The sequence below is a fragment of the Pollachius pollachius genome (genome assembly GCF_949987615.1).
Source record: "Pollachius pollachius genome assembly, chromosome: 3".
Classification (NCBI taxonomy): domain Eukaryota; kingdom Metazoa; phylum Chordata; class Actinopteri; order Gadiformes; family Gadidae; genus Pollachius; species Pollachius pollachius.
Genome location: NC_136936.1, coordinates 3829742 through 3849426, shown reverse-complemented (window position 1 = coordinate 3849426; position 19685 = coordinate 3829742). Strand labels below are relative to the sequence as shown.

Below are 19685 nucleotides of genomic sequence, written 5' to 3'. Positions count from 1 at the left end.
ATACCACAGGAAGGACTGTTCTCAGGAAGTGTCTAGCATAAATCTTTCTTAATTACTTAGTTAACTATACAATAGATTCTAATTGGATAAGCACCACCCCAACCACGTTTGTACTTAAGGAAAAAACAATTAGACCTTCGCTCAGGGAGGGGGGGAGGGGAGGTGTTGAGCGTATCCATAGTCTTGGTGTGAAATACATCTGCTCCCCTCTGACGGCTATAGCAGTGATTGGGGTTGAGGGTTGAGGAGACCAGGAGCACAATGCTTATTGATTAAATAAGTGATTGGACCTCAAAATAAAGAGGAGCCCTAATCACTCGCATGAAGTCCCCCTTCCTCCTTCTCTGCCTCCTCCAACTCCTCCTCCTCTTCCTCCCCATCTCATTCTCCTCTTACATCTTTCTCCTCCTCCTCCTCCTCCACCTCCTTTTCGCCCTTGTCCTCGTCCTCCTCCTCTCGTCCTTCCATGCTTTCTCTTGTATTTCTTTTTTTCTCCTCATTTGACATTCACGCGCACATCAGAGTGGTGGAGCAAGCTGCAATCTGCCGGCACATACAATGGAGTCTTAGCCTGTGTTGCAAATAATGTTCTTGACCTTTCGCTGATGAATAACATTCACAGGGAAGAGAGAAGGCAGCAGCCCCGACTCTCCGGAACCGCGGTGGCTTTAAAAAGTAATCACAGCAGCTGAATATGCTTTAGCCGAGCACAACAACAAACCGAGCCTCAGTCCCATAATGGGCCTTTATTTGCAAATATTTATTCAGACATTTAAAGAGCCTGCACTCGGACACAGTTATTTGGTGCTTACAGTCCATGTGTCCGACTGAGAGTTGCCCCGGCAAAACTGCAGGGAGTGTTGATTAGGGAATATTGGCCTTAACAAAAACTAAGGAGGACATGACAACAACGTTTATGTGCTTTTGCTACAGGTTCATGATGAAAGTGCCTTGGATGAAGTTTGAGTTAGTGTATGCTGCATGCATCCCCGCTCGTGCATACTTCCGTCCGAGGCGTTTTACAACACAATGAGCGCATACATCTCTCAGCTGTGGGGGGGGGAGGGCAGTTGGGAATCAGTCTCCCTAACCATGGCAGTGTTATAACCACGGATCTGTCTGGGGTTACGACCTCTCTCTTACTCTCTGTCTCTCTGTGTCTATGTCTCTCTCTCACCTACTTCATTCGCATCGCCCCATACACGCAGAGTGAAGCCCTGTCATCGAGGTTACTCTTCCTTTTACCGTATGTGTGTGCGTGTGTGTGCGTGTGTTTGTGTGAAGTGTGCAAAGGAGTAGACACCAGCGGTCAGTCTCTTTCTCAGACAGGGACGCTCTCCAGATGCTCCAGATGTCAGGTTCCGTCTGTACGACGCGAGATGACTCATCAGGTAGGATGCAAATCGGTGGGAGGAAGGCAGATGACGCTACAACGGTTTGTTTGAGGTGTTTGTTAATGACTCAGAGAACCGTGCATTAGACCATATACATAAATGCAGCAGAAAAATGATGCGCATACGTGAAGGGGGGAATTATCTCAACTCAAGCAGATAGAATATAAAAATGCATGCATTTATAGTATTGCTGAATAAACTCCACAATTACCCCGTGAATATTCAGTGTGTCTCTCTTGCAGAGGCAGCAGAGGATGTCTTTGTTATTCATTGGAAACCGTACCATCCAGTTGATATTTTCAGTGCCGTTTCTCTGAGGAATCTGTGAAAAAGAAAATCACCTTTGCAAATGGTGTGACAATCACGAGGAGAAGACTGAGAAGTGGCTGCTCATTGATTGGTTAAGTGATTAGACCTTGAAATTAAAAGGTCACACTTGCAGATATGACTACATATTCATTCATTCATTCATTGGTTTATTAGTTCATTCAATGGTTTATTATTCCTTTGGTTTATTCATTCATTGGTGGTTTTTCTGATATCAGTTTTTTGTTTTATGCAGGTTATATTATGTAAGCTCAAGGCTGACCAGTCATTTGTCAAGTCCTCACTTCTCTAGTTAATTATGAATTAATTAATTCATCATCCCACAGCTATAAAAAGATAAATTGGTTTAAATAATTGTTGGTGTACTGTTATGCTGTGTGTTCACATCCTAATCAATGTCTATAATGAAGATTGTTTCAAGAATAACTCAGAATTGCATCACATTATGTGGCAGGTAGAAACCACTTCCTCAATTGAATAATTGATAAGCCACGGCTCCTTCTCCTAATTGGTTTAAACAACTGACTGCCTGTATAAAACCGGGCAGTTTAAGTAGTCCTGTTAGCCATCGCCTCCAGTTTCTTTGTGTGTTTGACTGAAGATCTGAGCTTGAAACATGTCTTGTTTGACCGTAGGGGACCCACTTGAGTGGCACTGTCAGACCTCAGCTACTACCTTAAAGGTAGGTCTTGATAGAAGGGGAGTGTTATTGATGGTGTTTATTTTGTTGTACTTACATGCGTCCTGCTTGTTCGTAGGTTTGCATGCTCTGGGCCGGATAGCTTTAACCCTAATCTTGTTGCCTGTTTGTTGGACTATAAATCGTTATATACTGAGGTGTGATTCACCCCTTCATTGTGGTATATGTAACCCCCACCCTTGTTGGCCTTAAAGAAGTGTTAACCGTTTACCATGACCTGTAAATAAAATACCCCATTGTCTACATTAACCCGTTTGAGTCTGCAACTTCCTTTTAATCTTTATGAAAAGTATTTTTCATAAATGTGTCTTTTTTGTTATTTTACTTCAACATAAATACCACCTCCGCGGCGGTGTTCTAGTTCAGAGTTCTAGTTCACAGAGAGAAGCAAAAACAAACATCAAAAGTCAAGGGAGTCTATGAAGATAACGGTCTATTGATTGTAGTTGTTTTCTCTCTCCATTGTTGTATGCCCACGTCTTATCTCGGGACTGATCTAATTCAAGCTCTCGTCTGCGTGGTGACATGGTAACTGGTTTAAAAAATGGGATGCTTCATCGGAGAGCTGCGTTCGTGCGCGGTGCGACTGACTGAGCCGAATCGCTCCCCAGACGGCTGATGAATGCTTCTGTTGATGCTTATCGAGTCTGAGCTGCTGCTTTGTTGACGTCCATAATCGACCCGCTCATATCGGGCGCTGGACGGTGATCGGTTGTAATGAATGTTTCAGCGCGGCGCCATGGAATGTGGAGATGAAGAAGGGCTAACATGCTAACGTCATTAGCATGTGACATTCTGTCCCTCTCCTGAAATAAAAATATTTGAATGATTTAATTTAACAAAGCGTAAAAAAAACCAGTAGATGGTCCCAGGGGATCCAAAAAGGGCATGCTATTTTTTTTCTTTAAACCAAAATTCAGTTTCAGTTTTTGGTGCTTGCTGACGAGTTGCTTACTGTTTTGATATGCCTTTGTTTTGTGGCGTTTTATTTGAATGCATGTCAATTTAATTGAACAACTAACTTTTAATTACCCCACTCATTAATTACACAAGTGGAAATAGACAAGGAATGAACATGCTTCACCTAGCAGCTGTCAAAATCATGATGGTACACTTTGACATTGGCTTAATGGTTTCTCATGAGAAGCAAAGCAATTGGCACACAGCGGAGAATAAGAAAAACACAATACTTTAGTTAAAATGACATTCTGGCTAGAAATGTATTCAAGCAATACATAAATATATGCACTTGTATTGTATGTCTAACAATGTTCTCTCTTGGTTAATGTTCCGCAAAATGGCAAACACAAAAGAGCTCTTAAAAGAAAAATCCAATTTAAAGGCAGATGAATTATGTCTAAATAATACTTAAAAAATGATGGCATGATTATACAGCCACTCCTGCAGTAGAATGGTCTTTTTCCTTGACAGTTTTATCATGGTGGCTATGCAGCTGAACATTGCTGTCAAATTACTCAAATGAAAGTCAGAGGAAACCTCTTTGAACCACTAACGAAAAAGAGTCACCTTGACATTCGCTTGAGTCTGAATTTCTCCGGATGTTGCTGGAAGCTTAGTCTCAGCACATAATTACTGATTCCCCGCCCGTAACTTATCTATGCATGTGTGCGACTTTTCATCTTGTTTCTTTTTTTAAATCTAATTATCAAGCCTCAAACTTCCACATCAACAACAACCCCCCGACTCCATGTAGCGCTGTCCCTGCGGTACGCCCGGGTTCTGATTAAGTATCGGGCTTCCGAGCGCTAAACCTCCAGCAGGATAGCACCGGTGCTCGCGTCAGACCCCGTATTGCTGAACAGCATCTTCTGGACTTAGTGGTAATCACCCTCACAAACAAGGGCCCAACAAAGTCCCCTCTCCTCACCGCTTCTGGACGTGATTAACAACACGGTGCCTGCGTGTTTAATTAGACCGGCGGTTGCAGATTGTTGCCTCAGTGGATGTTTCTTTGTTAAGATATGTCACTTTACATATCGGTGCGCATATCAACATACTGTGACGTACAATTTCAATGAATCAAATTGATTTGCTACATTAATGATCATTTTAATGGAAGATGCAATTTTGGAACAATTCCAATCAAGAGCAAAAGTATTTTTCTTTGACTAGAAGTCGGTGTCTTTTGTTTGTCTCTGGTCTTAGGTGTCGATATTTTGCTGGCAACAAATGAGACTTTAGCAAAAAAAGTAGTCGGTACCTTGAAGCAGGAGGCGACTGTCTCTGGGGTCTCGTTTGTGATAGAACTACAGTGCAGCAGACAACACAAGTTGTTTACAACAGAATCACTGAAATAAGTAAAAAATACAATAACCAGGGAGCCACACCGGGGAAACTATTGTGGGGGTGTAACCCTCGTGTTCTTCCTTTCTTCTTCACAGTCTATTTATTCCCATTCCCACTTTATTTAATTATACCTCAGCCAAGCCAAGCGATGTGTGCCATCCGTCTCCATCAATCTGTTAACCAACCTAATAAGGTATTGCCCGCATATTCGCTTGCTTCCACCTCTTCGCACCCCCCATGAGTTTGCAGTAATTACCCCTAAACATGGCATTTCAAATTAAAAAATCACCAGCGTTTTGTAATTAATAACAGCCAACTGAAACGTCGCCTCTCCTACACATACATTGATTCATTAATGCACTCCGGCGGCTCAGACAGCGTTAGTGTCCGGCGTACCTTTACAGGTGGTTAATCTCCTCCTGCCCAAACAAATAAAGCAATCCCTCTGAGCTGTCATCTCTCCCCCAAAACCAAATCAATGGGCAGGTATTTACGTAGCGCCCCGGCTAACAGCATTTATCAATGGGCTTGATAATTAATGGGGGAAAGTGGGCAGGCTTTGAAGGTTAAACTATCCCATTAAAGTTTGAATAATGCCGGTGACCTTTACCTGTAGTAGATCATTTAAAATAATGTAAAATGGCAAAAGTGACAGAATTATAATGAAGGAATAGTTCATGGTTGGTTTATATGTCTTCTTTACGGTAGAAATCACGCATCGTTTGTTAAATCCAGAGAAATATGTTCTGGCAGGGAGTGCAACAGATTTTCTGGCCTGCAATTAGATGCCTTGAACCTTCTTGCGTGTGAAATATGGAACATCAAAGCCTATCTCTCCGCACGGATGACACGCTACATTTGTACACTGACGAGGGTGATGTCAGATGTATGATTTGTAATGCATAGCCCCACCTATGCACTTATCATCTGGGTACGGGAAGGCCTCGTTCCCTTAAAACAATATCTAATACATCTACGCCGTGGCAAGGCGTCAGCGAGCGATCTGAGCGTGCTCAGAAGGCGTCGTCAGCGAGCGTTCTGTGCTCGCTCAGATGGCATCGCTGAGGAAGAATAAGTCTTTTTTTTTTTTAAAGATGACATATTACACTACCAGCTGTGAGTGTGATTAGCTGTGTGACGTGATTCTGTTGTATGACGGACAGATGAGCAAGGTTTGCTACAGTCCACAGGGTAGGCTAGTAGACTGATCTATCCTGCATACACCTAGGTGGACACGCCCACTTGTGATGTCAGAAGAGGCAAATTTTCAAAATGGCTTGTAAAAGCTAATCACATTCACACCTGGTGGTATAATATATCACCTGTAAACGACCATCCCTCGGAGATGACCATCTTTTCGCCGTGGTGGAAGTCGGACACTCGTCTCTGTTCCCATGGCTGCGGTGAGAAGGTGTAATCTAGATCAGGAGCTGCCAAACTTTTCCGTGCCATGACCCGATAGCACTGGTACTGTTGGCCCAGAACCCACCAAATTCTTTGGGCAGTAAAATAATCATTCTTATTACCATGACAAAAAAGTGGGATAATTAACTTTTGTCTCCGTGTCCCACGATCCACTTTCTACCCGACCCACTTATCGGTCGCGACCGGCAGTTTGGAAAAGTGGGCCACTGATCCAGACTGCAGATGATTTGGATATTACTAAAACACTCACTATACACTCAGGAGTTGGAGACCATGAAGAAAACAAAATGAAAGCAGTACAACACGTCGAACATTGATATCTTTTTATTAAGACAATAACTCTTCAGATTTTTTTTTCTATTTTGTAAAAATGTTTTGTGAACCAATACAAAATATGTACGGTCAGATGGGATTTGATTCCGTCACTACACACACCAAAAAAATATGCCAGGTTACATGTACACTTTCTTTTTTTACCAACTAAACAAATTGAAAAAGTAAAACAAAATAAGAAACAGCCATGACCGACCAGCCATTAAACATGGGACTCATCCAAAATATTTAAGACATGTAACTGATCCTTCGTAGTACTTCATGTCACAGTAAATACACCATCTTACCATATCTATGAAACGTATTCAGAAAATTCATGTGGTGAATAGATACAAATTTTTATAGAGCAAACGGATGCTAAATTTTGCTTTTGCGGGTCACATTCTACTATTCATGTGTAACAGCTGATATTGTAAACATACAAGCCAACTATGGAAGAATAGGTATGAACATCATAGTGATTTAGATGACACTGACTGTACACAACTTGATTTTTGTCTGCTTAACAAATCTAGGTTTTTCTGTCTTTGTGGGCTAGATCTATACAAAATAATATCCAACGATTACCGCAACAGTGCACCATATTAATAAACACATAAACATGTACAACTGAGAACAAACATGTACATCTTGTGGTGGTAGTTTATTTTTTCCCTTACTTTTGGAGTCGCCGTGGTAACTACAGTAGGCTATATACTTGGGGCCTAACATTTGCATTCTACCTGAGATGCAAAAAACACAACTATACACACTCATGAACCTGAGAGAGCGAAAGTAAAACATACTAATAGTCATCAAGTACGCAACAAAAAAACGAAAGAAATAAAAATGATTAGGACAACTAACGATCCTTGACGTGTCTCATTGGGAAAGCAGCACAGTCACTTAATATCTCATTAAGATCAAACTTTGTCTATTATTATTTATTTGTGTTAATCTCCATGCCGGTGACTGCTATAGGCTCCTGTGACGTATGGAAGCATCGCTTGGAAGAAGGAATGCAATTCCGCTGCAGTTTATCATTCATTTTTCTCTGAATCTATCTTGATTGAACCTTGATGGAAGATAGGGGCGCTAAATAGGTAAACGCATTACACACCAGATGGGTGTGTGTGTGCGTGCGTGTGCGTGCACATCCCAGTGGATTTGTGTAAAGGGCCTCGCGCGTGGAAGCCTACGTTATTCTAGAGTCACACGAGTCAATTGTTTTCTTTATCAATTGTTTCAGCTCTTGCCCTCCCTGGAGCGTAATTCAAGTATGTTATGTTACAGACGACCCTAATCAACCATTGAAAGGAGCGCATAGACGGACAAAGAAATAGTGACTGTGTGTCAAAATCAAGGAAAAGGCACTAAATCTAGTCCTTCAGTCTTTTGCTTTCTAATGTAAAACATCAAGGGGGGATTTAAGGCAGTGGTTACCCTTTTTAATAATACATGTTAATTCATGTTCATTTTTTTTTACATTTCTTTGTATTATTTTTTTTCCCATAGATGTAACTCTACTAAATCTTGGCGGACGTGTTTTGTTTAAACGGTGCATTCATGTGTCCTGTGATGGTGGAACGAGCTATTTGATTTGGGAGATGGAGGAAGCAGCCCCCTGTACTTAATGAAGGCAGTGGGACACCCTTTGTGTTACACACGTGGAAGCGGAGGAATCTAGCTCCGTGAAGAGTCGGTCTTCACTGGTAGGAAACAGAAAGCACTGTGTTCTGTTTGGAGAATGTGAATGGGCATGTAGTCCGCGAGATGCACGGGCTGATACGTTAAAGCGTGGATGTCTAATGAGCCAGGAAATTACACACACACACGTTTGAGCGAATTAAAATGTACACTGTAAGCATCGCTGAAGGTCAAAAACTCGACTACGCCTCCAAGTAATGAATTAATAGGAAGGGCATTTCAGGAAAAGAAAAATATGATTAGAAATATATTAAACTCGATCTATGGCATAAAGGAAACATATAAATCAAAGTGAATTGAGGAGTTGAATTAAACCTCTTTCCAAAGAACTGTAACACAATTATAGTCATTAATAATTATAATAATTACCCATATAAACAATGTGTGTAGAATGCAAATAATATTATTCTTATAAAAAAACTAAAATCTGACGTAAAATCGTTAAAACAACCACAATAGGCAATTTGAAATGAAGTAGTAAAAATGACAGACTGGATGTTGATAAACAATGTGTGTAGAATGCAAATAATATTATTCTTATAAAAAAAACTAAAATCTGACGTAAAATCGTTAAAACAACCACAATAGGCAATTTGAAATGAAGTAGTAAAAATGACAGACTGGATGTTGATCGATATAGTGATACATACTGGATATCCAATGGGAGTCAGGTAGGGTATTTCCTAGCTTTAAATACAAGTTGTTCCTAGCTTCATGTACACATCACAGTAAAACCTTCTACCACCTCTTGTTCTACTAGTCTATTGACACAAGGCATGTGACGATTTGTAATCTGCAATTGCTGTATTCTCAACTGTAAAATGCAAATGTTTATTGACATTGACGAATTTCATTTGTATTTATTGTGAGTAAATTCTCCTCTATAAGAACCGTAGAAGTCTGTAAGTTACGGCAGGTTACCTCTTCAGCGTAACGTCTGTGGAAAAAAAGGAACCCAAACACATCTCTAGATCTTTAACGGATGTACAATGGTGTCACTTGCAGTGGGGGTCATACATGGTGCTGTTTAACTACCACTACAAAACACTGGATTTGACATTCGGTCATGAACAACACTATCAACCCCTCAAACCCCCTCCTCTGGGCGCTGGTCGTACAGCACGGACCCTTCAGGAAACACACGCGTTGGCATTTGAAACAGGCATCAGTAGAAACAGATCTGGTCATCAAAGGAATGATAACATAAAGCCAACTCGGTCGCTGCGCCATATTTCCACTAATCACAGCGAAGGAAGTTCACCAATCTTAATTTTTTTTTTTTTTGTCGTTTTTCCAACGAGGATAACAATGGATAATGAAAGCTGCTTGGATACGGAAAGGACTTGTTGGATGAGTTATTGACCGGATGGACAAAAACAAACAAAATGTGTATTTAGTGTGTTCCAGTAATTCAGGAAGTAGGAATCGAATGAGTGGAAGTCGTGGGTGTGTGTGTGTGTGTGTGTCTACGTGTGTGTGTGTGTGTGTGTGTGTGTGTGTGTGTGTGTGTGTGTGTGTGTGTGTGTGTGTGTGTGTGTGTGTGTGTGTGTGTGTGTGTGTGTGTGTGTGTGTGTGTGTGTAGGGGTGGGGAGGGGGTTCCCAAAAGCACACAGTGCTTCGTGAGGCCTGTCAGATGATAGCAGGCCAATAGGGAACAGAAACACATGACATTTCATCAGAGATTGAACAGGGAGGGGGTCGAAAAAAGAGGAGGGGAAAGGAAAGCGAAACCCCGACAACATCAAACCAACAGAAGCTAGAAAGAAATAGAACAAGGCACAAAATTGTCTGTAAAATAATCGAACTGTACAGAATAGGCCCCGGCCGTCCAGGAAAGGTTAGGACAGGGGACCCCACCCTGCAGTCCCCCCGTACCCCCAAACCCCCTAACCCCTTTCTTCTCCTTATCTCCCTTCCTCATCTCCTTCTGTGCTCCTCTTCTTTGAGTGTCGCCCCCCCCCCCCCCCCCCCCCCCCCCCCCCCCCCCCCCCCCGACTTTCCCCCGCCCCCCGCACGCGGGAGGTGATCAGATGTAGTACTCCTTCTTCTCGTCCGTGTTGCTGTGCCCGCCCTCGGCGTTGATGATGGCGGTGTCGGCGTCGGCTGCGTCGTCCGCCCCCTTGGCCTCGTGGGTAAAGTAGGTACCTGTACACAGAACGGACCAATCAGAAGGCTCCCAAACCCCCCACACTCCCCTCGGTAGACTTGCATCCGGATGCACTCCAATGGCGATTCAAACAAACAACGACAGCAGCACGAGTCGCTGGACTCGAAGCCTTAAAGGTGAAATATTATACCACCAGGTGTGAGTGTGATTTGCCGTTACAAGCCATAGCGGCTAGTCACAGATACGGGTTGTGCTGGACAACCTGAGAAAAACTAGTGAGCCATCATCTGGTGTTGGCATACCGAGCTCCGTGGGAGTTTTTTTATTTTAAGGGGTTAACAGCTCGGTGAACGGTGGCTATTTTTTAGCACAAAAGAGATGTGTTAGGCAAGAAGACAAAGAGGGTTAGAGCCAGAAGTAGAAAGAGAGAGAGAACCGACGAAGTTTGAGAAGACAACTTCTAAATATGAGGATACTCAGAACATTTATGCCAAATCTGCCTCTTCTGACATGTCCGAATAGAATGTGTCCACCTTGACGTATGCTAGATAGATCAGTCTACGAGCCTACCCATTGGACTGCAGCAAACGTTGCTCATCTATCCGTCATACATCTAGGTGGACACGCCCACTTGTGATGTCAGAAGAGGCCGATTTTCAAAACGGCTTGTAGCGGCTAATCACAGTCACAGCTGGTGGTATAAAATGTCACCTTTAAGACATCTCTCCTGGTGCATTGTGGGTAGCGCTCACCTTTGTGTCGGGCGAAGTACCGGCCCAGGACGATGAGCGCGCAAAGGATGGCGAACATCACCACGGCGACCACCCCACCGATGACCGCGTGGTCGATCTTCTGGGGCGCGCTGTCCCCCGCTAGGGATTCTGGGTAAAATAAAACAGGGAAAACAGAACTTTTATGACGACTGAAGTTCTCGAGGTGCGCCGTGACACAAGTCATACGTTGGCGAACCCGGAGCGATCCGTGGTTTGGGTTACAAATAGTAGAGATGTTCCCAAACCCTTTTTCTTCCCAATACTGGTTCCTGATCTTGAGTATCGGCCGATACTGAGTGTATACCGATACAGCATCTAGCATTGTAGCTACTGACAGAACTTGTTATGATTGAAGGGTTCTCTTAAAATGAACAATGTGTATTTGGTTCACTTACTGTGAACAATTCTTTTTCCAGAACTAGATCATTGACATTTATAATCTATAATTATAATAATACATTTGTATTCATGTAGTTTAGTGTTGGCATCCATGCTTTTCTGACTTTTCCATTTCTCATTCACCTCTGAGCATTAACCGATACCGTTTGTGAAGTTCTTTGCCTGTGTAGTAAATGAGCCAGTCACGTGATGGTATTGAATCGGCACATAGACTTGCATACTCGCTGATATCCTTTACTGCATTTTAGGAAGTATCGGAGGAATTTCCGATACTGCTATCGGAAAAACTCTAGTTACAAACGACGACTCCAGCGGCTGCATGGCTGTACACCCACGTATAACGTATCGTTGCTATCCCTATCCCTGGGAAGGGTGCTCACCGTCACCCGTCTGCGAGGGTTTAACCTTGCTTTGTTTCTGGGTAAACCGATGACACAGCGTACGCTATAGTGGGTCTGAGGAGGACCGTGGGCTCAACAGCCCGGTCGCCTCTCGGCCGGCGGCTCAATGGGAGGTAATGAAGAGTGTTTCTGAGGGCATTTAGACCATCCCATTCGTATGCATATATAATGCTTCTCCACCACCAGAGCTCGGGGCTTTCAGCCCTCCTTCAGGTTGATAAAGCGCTGAATTATGCCTCTCGCGCATTATGAGAATTCAAAATGTCTTTTGTCCCGCGAGGAACTCGCCAGCTCCGAATTTGGCCTTTTCTCGCCTCTTCCAATTTCCTACGGAATGAAATTTTACGTTGTCCATTATTTACCGGGTTTTGATCATCATGTGGTATATGAATATACGCATTGAGCACATAGCCTTGTGTAATAAAACTGCATAGCTGAATCCCATATCTATAAAAGATTCCTTTTCTTGTGCTTGATTATTTTAATAACCTCTTCGCAGGGGGGAAAGATAATTGGTGATTGTGGAGTCTTAGAAATGCGCTGTCTGTAGCATAGTAAATACAGTACAAAATAATATGCTTGAATCACAAAAGAGCTAAATAATGGTCAAATTATTGAAAATTATTCATGTTTAATGATTTTTTAATACAGCCCTGGTATTATAGATGTGTATAAAGCAAAGGGATTCATAAATATTTCACATTGTGCGAAAAAAAATACAGAAAAAGCTGTGACATTTACCGGGGGAGTCTGAGGGGCGAGCGCTACAATAGACCCAAGGTTTCGTGGGTCCATTTCAGCATGCTACTCAATCACCAAAAAGAAAAGGTTTGATTGGAGGATAAATTGTCCTGGTTTGCCCCCCCCCCCTCCCCGCTCAGAAAGGCAGAGTGCATCTCCGGCCACACGACCGAGCCGGCAATATTGTGCCTGTTCACGCAAGCAGCGGAGGAACAAGGAGGAGTTAAAATCTGCAAAACAGGACTGCAAAACAGTTAAGGGGCATTCACTGCGGCAGCGGCGGCGACAGCGGCGGCGACAGCGGCGGCGACAGCGGCGTCTGCACCCGCCGGGTCTCCGGGTCTGGACCTGGTGGGGGTTCCGGGGGTGGGGGGGGGAAGCGAGCGTTGAGAGAAAGAAAGGGTTGAGGTGTTCTGTGCTGCATGACAGAGCAGCTCAATTTCCCATCAATCCTTTCCCGTCATGCTCTGAACTTTGGATGATTTCGATAAAATCTGACTGGAGAGGATTTCTCTGAGGCAAAGGCGCGAGGGCATAATAAGTTAGCTTCGAGAAACCGTCAACCCCCTGCATGGGACACATCATAAATGTAGTTTCCTGCAACGAAACCTTTATCCGCCCCGGCTCTCCGATGAAAGGCCCGGTGCGGTGCGAGAGGCTGGAGCACCGCTGACATTTTTTGGTATTAATGAGAGCGCTTCTGATTCCAGCCAGGTTCTCTGTCCTCTGCTCCGCCTCGCCACTGTACACAGTGGGCTTTGTTTACTGTACCAGGGGGGGGCGCGGGTCAGATCAGACCCCCCCCCTTGGGGGGGAGCGGCTCCGTGCTCCATGCTAATGAAGCCAGACCCCGGCGCTAAATGGACCCCAGCACAAACCCCTCCCTCTCTCCCCCTCTCTCTCGCCCCCTCTCCCTCTCCCTCCCTCCCTCCCTCCCTCTCTCCCTCGCCCCCTCTCCCTCTCCCTCTCCCTCCCTCCCTCTCTCCCTCTCCCTCCCTCCCTCTCTCCCTCGCCCCCTCTCCCTCTCCCTCGCCTTCTCCCTCCCTCCCTCTCGCCCCCTCTCCCTCTCCCTCCCTCCCTCCCCCTCTCCCTCCCTCCCTCCCCCTCCCTCCCTCCCCCTCTCCCTCCCTCCCTCCCCCTCTCCCTCTCCCTCCCTCCCTCTCTCTCTCGCCCCCTCTCCCTCGCCTTCTCCCTCTCCCTTGCCTTCTCCCTCCCTCCCTCTCTCCCTCGCCCCCTCTCCCTCTCCCTCCCTCCCTCCCCCTCTCCCTCTCTCTCCCTCGCCCCCTCTCCCTCTCCCTCCCTCCCTCTCTCCCTCGCCCCCTCTACCTCTCCCTCGCCTTCTCCCTTGCCCTCTCACCCCCCTCCCGGCCTGTTCCCTGCCCCTCTCCCTCCCCCCCTCCCGGCCTGTTCCCTGCCCCTCTCCCTCCCCCCCTCCCGGCCTGTTCCCTGCCCCTCTCCCTCCCCCCCTCCCGGCCTGTTCCCTGCCCCTCTCCCTCCCCCCCTCCCGGCCTGTTCCCTGCCCCTCTCCCTCCCCCCCTCCCGGCCTGTTCCCTGCCCCTCTCCCTCCCCCCCTCCCGGCCTGTTCCCTGCCCTCGCCCGTTTGACACGTCCCTGGGAAAACACAAACAAACAAACCGGCCCCGCCATCCCGACCCCGGCTTCTCTCACTAAGACGTCTGCTTTTTACTCCGAGAGAGAGAGCACAATATTCCGGGGGGAAGCGGTGAACCCATCCGAGAGGGCGTCGGCGTGGCAACGTCAGGTTGAACTCATGAACGTCTGTGGGAACATAACGGCTGTTTTCGTAGCGCGCCGCTTCCTGTGGCGCAACGCCGCGCAGGGCCGAGGCTAACGTGTTGTTTACCGCTTATTTATCCATTATCGAAACCCAACACAAGTCTCTCTCCTTCCTTCAGCCAACGCAAACAATTGTCTTGAGGTTTTTTCCGCTCACGGCGGCAAGGTGAAAACCCCACCAGCCCGCCCTCACGGAATGTCCTCGAGCAAGGCATCACGACCGCCGAGGGTCGGGCGCTGCACTCAAGCAGCCGGTCGCCTCCGACCTTCTTAAGAGGAAGGGCAAGTGACAAAGAAATAAACACAATTTTCGTTTTTTTAACGCGCCACGTTATTGCCCGTGTTGTCGTGTCTCGGCGCTCCGGCGCTGAGCTTCCCGTCCGGAGTGCGTGGCTCTCGTGTTCCCGGGGCGCGGCCGGCTTTGATCGTGTCCCCGGGACATCAATGCTCTCGGTGCAATAAAAAAAAGAGAAAGAAAATGAAAATGGATGCAGTGTGACTAGGACGCAGAGCAGATGCTTAGACGACGGGATGGTAGGGGTTGGTGGGGGGGGTACAAAAGCCTGCTCCAAATGACATTTGATTAAAGCTGTAGGGAGGGAAAGAAGACGAAGGGGATTTGACGACGTGGGGGGGGTGGGGGGGTGTCTCCACACCTCAGACGAGACCTCCACTCGGGGCCGGGAAGTGCTGACGCGCGCAGGCCCGTGTCCTGACAAGATGAGCACAGCCGTGGCGGATTTATGGGGGAATAAAGAGGATTTGCCACTGATGCCCGTGTCTGCACAGCGGTGAAATCTGCCTCAGCGAGACCGCAAGACCCTGCGGTTTACGCCCTAGGCCGGCCCACCCCTAGTCCCCCCCCCCCCACGCACCCTTATTGGAATGACTAATTGTGAGCGTGATGTGAAACCGGGGGACCGAACAGCCAATCAGATCCCCTGACAGGAGGGGATCGGGCCCCCACTGTGTGTGTTTAACACCGTCAGCCACCGAATGAGGCTTTACTCGTATTAACATACTGTCGAGTTTTCTTGGTTTTGTGTCGCTTTATTATCTTGCTTATGAATGTCTTGTGCAATCTTTTTACTAATGGTCGTACACACAATAACATGTATTCTAACCACGGCAGATTTCACAGAAAGGTTGTTCAGGATAAAAACCTCGCGCCTGATAAACGCACACACATGTGCACGCGCGCAAATCCCCGTCGCGCAGCAACACCTCCAACATGTTGGTATTTATAGATGTAATTATAAGGATATGATTGCAACAATGACTCTTGCAATAGCAAAAAAACGTTCTTTATGCTGCATTGGTTGATAAAAAATAACATTTGTAGAAAGCGGGATGTGAAAAAAAAGGGATTAATAACACACATTTTATCAGATTGAACTCCTGATACGCGTGTTATGTATACTCGATAGTCAATATAATTATTTCAACTTGCAACACATTTTTTCTCAGAAATATTTTTGTTTTTTTTCGCTGTGTTCTTGAATTGAATTATGAAAGGGAATTCTGTGAAAGGAATACAAAATCCGCATGTACGATTCAATGGCAATAACCGTCGTTAAATAGGATTCCAAATTACTGAGTAATGAGCCAAGGAAGGCCGTCGCATCGTACAAAACAGCCGTGACATTTGACCCAGACGTACCGTAAACAAGTAAATGTCTAAATAGAATGTCAGATGACGACAAAGAACGAAAGGCATTCTGTGTGTGTGAGTTCTTGGACTCATTGCAGAGTTCGGAATCGAAAAAAGCCCATCAAGAATTAAGGTGAATGTTTTCGCTTTCCCATGTGGGTCGGCCCTGACATTGACGAGGCGATAGAACGTAGGCCTATAGTCAAACAAAAATTTAGCAATCTCCGTCCTTGAAGGTACAGAACGCAATGAAAAGAAGCACAACAGCATTGGCAATCTTTTGCAAAAGAGCGAAAAAAGGACGAGGTGAAGTACGGAACCATAACACAGAATATAAAGTACCATAATAAATTCAGCTTAAGTACCAACGGATGCACTGGCGGACCCACATACTTCCTGGTTAGAAGTTGGCGTTTCCTGTCAAAACACCTTAAACAACGCATGATTGCTCCATAACATGCAATCCCATGATCCTCATTAAACTATAAAACTGCATATTGGGAGTAAACAAACAATTTGTATTTCTAAGCATTGCGTGCATTCTTCAAACGCAACACAAGCTAAGGGGTAACTTTATCTCTAAGTTACAAATCCATGATTAATCGTCTTGAATGTCAAACACACACACCCTCAGCCTCTTGTTGACGTCAATAGAATACCATTAGTGGCTGTAGAAGTGCTTAATGAGAGAATAAACAATTAAAACAAGCGCCTTCGCCTTCCTTCTTTAAAACACATTGCACACTTCTACACTTTAGAAGTTTCCGGGAATACTTTGAAAGACATAATCTAGAAGGGACAAACAGGCGAACATAGAGACTATCTTCATGAGGGGTGGACTGTTCTCCGCCAAATGAATGAGTGAATAATAATGAAGCCTGGGCGGTGGACTCAGATCGTTCTAGAAGGGGTGGCTAATTACCGTCTGTATGCTGTTCCGAGGGGTGTAGGAGTACAGCAAGATCTACTCTGTTGGCTTCCATCTGGCTGACACACACGCACACACACAGACAGGCAGACACACACACAGACACACAGGCAGACACACACACAGACACATGAACACAAACAAACAGGACACAGACAGGCACGCACACAGAGACAGGAACACACACATGCCCAAACACAAGAACAAACAAGATGCACACAAACACACACACACACACAAACACGCACAGACGCCCACATACATGCACACAAACACGCCCACACACATGAACATACACGCACCCACACACACACACACACACAAACACAGCTATGCACACACATGAACCCACACATGAACACACATACAAACACATAGACACATAAACACACACACCCCCACGCACACGCCCACACACATGCACACACACACACACACACACACACACATGCAGACACAGGACGGCTAAAAGAAACACGCATGACGATATCTTACGGGGGCGTTGTCGTATTGTTAAAAACAATGACATTTCTTAAACACATTTTTAGTCTCGTTCTTGTGTTGTTCGGAACCTGTCCCGATCGTCGTACAAACTTCGGACGCCAATACTGCCTTCCGTTACTGTTGCCGGTATTTTGTGCCCGTTGACCTCACCTCATTTTAGCGTCCTGCTCTCTAAGTTCGTCTCTGATTCGCCGTCAACCGCCTGTGTGTATTCACGCGAATCACGTCAGTATTCCGCGTTCCTGATCCCCTCTCAGCATGCCAGGGGCGGAGAGAGAGAGAGAGAGAGAGAGAGAGAGAGGGGCGTGCGGGAGGTTTACCCAGGATATGAGTGTCCTGTCTGGGATCATCTCCCAGTGTCCGCTGAGCTGGAGACTTACCTCTGCAGGCTACCCCTAAACCTTCACCACCTTCACCACCTCAACCATCTCCACCACCAGCCTCCTCCCTGCCGCCCCATAGCTTGAGGGGAATGAAGAGCACATTGTACCCCCCACTGATCCCCCCGAGGACAAACCGCTGAGGAATTATCGTCAGTACAAAAAAGCCCCCAAAAATCCCTGTTTGTTTTAGCTAGCGACAGTGCTGCTGGTAACACGCTAGCATGTTTACAGTTGTAAACAAACTGTTGTTGTTTTTTCGGTGGCGGTTTGAGAAGGCGGCGGTGCTTGGGGCCAATCACTCGTAATAGCAGCTTTCAATAGGAGTCCGTCTGACTCAAGTGTTGGGCCGTCCGAGATTGGGGGTCACACACACGCAGGCGGTCGACGGTCGCTCGGCAACACATTCCCACTAAAAGCCTATTTAAATCGGGAGGGACCGGCACTAAAAACTAAACCACAACACTGAACACACAAACACACGTCTTGATGCTTGGTGCACGATGGAGCCAGGAAGTTTGCCTGGCTCCATCCTGATGGCGTGGGTCGAGAGAGGAAGGGGATGGGTCTGGGATGACTGCGTGGGAATCTAGAGCCAGACATTGATTGATGGGAATTAGAACAGGAGCGCCGTCTTTCTGATTTCATTTTTGCTACTAGCTACACGTCCATCTATATTCTCAGTGGTTGCCATTCCTCTGTCTATCCTCCTGCCTTTGTTGCTGTTAATATTTTGACAAAAAATAAATAAAAAATGTAAGAAACTCTCATTAAGACACGAGAGAGAGACGACTCCTCGGCGGAAGAGGTCTGTAGGGTCCAAGAGTCCTCCCCCAACCTCTTCCCGACAAACACGTCTTTACTCTGACACAGGCGGATGAAACCACGCGGGCGAGGCCAGAACTAGCATGAGGCTCCGTGCTTGAGCACGGCGTTTGCTCCTATCCCCAGCCCGGGAAAAAAAAACATGTTTAGGGCCTTGAACTGCAGCCTCTCTCGCCTGTTGCTAGGCTACACCAAGAGGGATGGAGGAGGCGGACAGGGGTGGGGGGGAGTTATGGGGGGGTTGGGGAGCAGGGTGATGGTGGTGCTTATCAGAGAGGAGAAAACGTAGCAGTGCGTGAAAGCATCGCTTTTTGGAAAATTAAAAGCTGTATTCTACATCCCCCACTCGGCGACGTGCGTCGGGCAGGCGGTGCATTAGCGGCACCCGCCGAAAACCCCGCTTCTTCTCCTCCTCTTCCTCCTCGCCCCCCGTTTCACCTCCACGAGGAAACACAGACCTCCGCCGAAGACACTGCGACGGCGTTCTCCCCCTGAACGGCGCTGCACTGAATCCCGCCGCCGCTAATTCATTTCGTCTCACGCCGGACCTATGCGCCGCCATTACCCGGCGAACTCGGTCACCTCGGGGCAAACCTATAGGAAGCACTTCTCGTGTATCAAACCCAGGGGCCGACAAAAGACTAAGGGAAAAGAACAACAAAAGCCCTGAGCCGACGCAGGCACATAAAGACCCAACGTATACATCCATTACGGGGGCCATGCAAGGTTGTGTGGCGGTGTTGCTGTGCTGTTCTGGTGATTAAGGTAGTGCACAGTGATCCGCCAGCAGTGGGCTTAACACAGTGCCTGTGACAGGGTATTTAGAAGACTAGTGAACTGCAAGAAAGCTCAATTACATCTTCCCAGCGTGTACTGCATAAATCAGCGCAAATCCTCTTTCAAGGCTATCTCCGGAGAGAACGACTGTGAAGGTACAGTCGGAAAACACGCAGGTGGCGACGGCGGCTGTGAGTCACCCATTGGAAAGTGAGGCTGTGCTCGGAAAT

General features: G+C 46.3%; 1 protein-coding gene across 1 annotated transcript in view; it reads right to left on the bottom strand.

Annotated features, from left to right (window-relative positions):
* Positions 1-10198: 10198 nt before the first annotated feature.
* Positions 10199-19685, bottom strand: part of cadm1b (cell adhesion molecule 1b) — a gene marked incomplete at both ends in the record, with an annotated part of 54232 nt that continues 44745 nt past the window's right edge. The window contains 2 exons of the mRNA XM_079732849.1: positions 10199-10317; positions 11032-11160. Of these exons, the coding sequence (XP_079588975.1) occupies positions 10199-10317; positions 11032-11160 (248 nt within the window). The remainder of the gene's footprint in view (positions 10318-11031; positions 11161-19685) is intronic.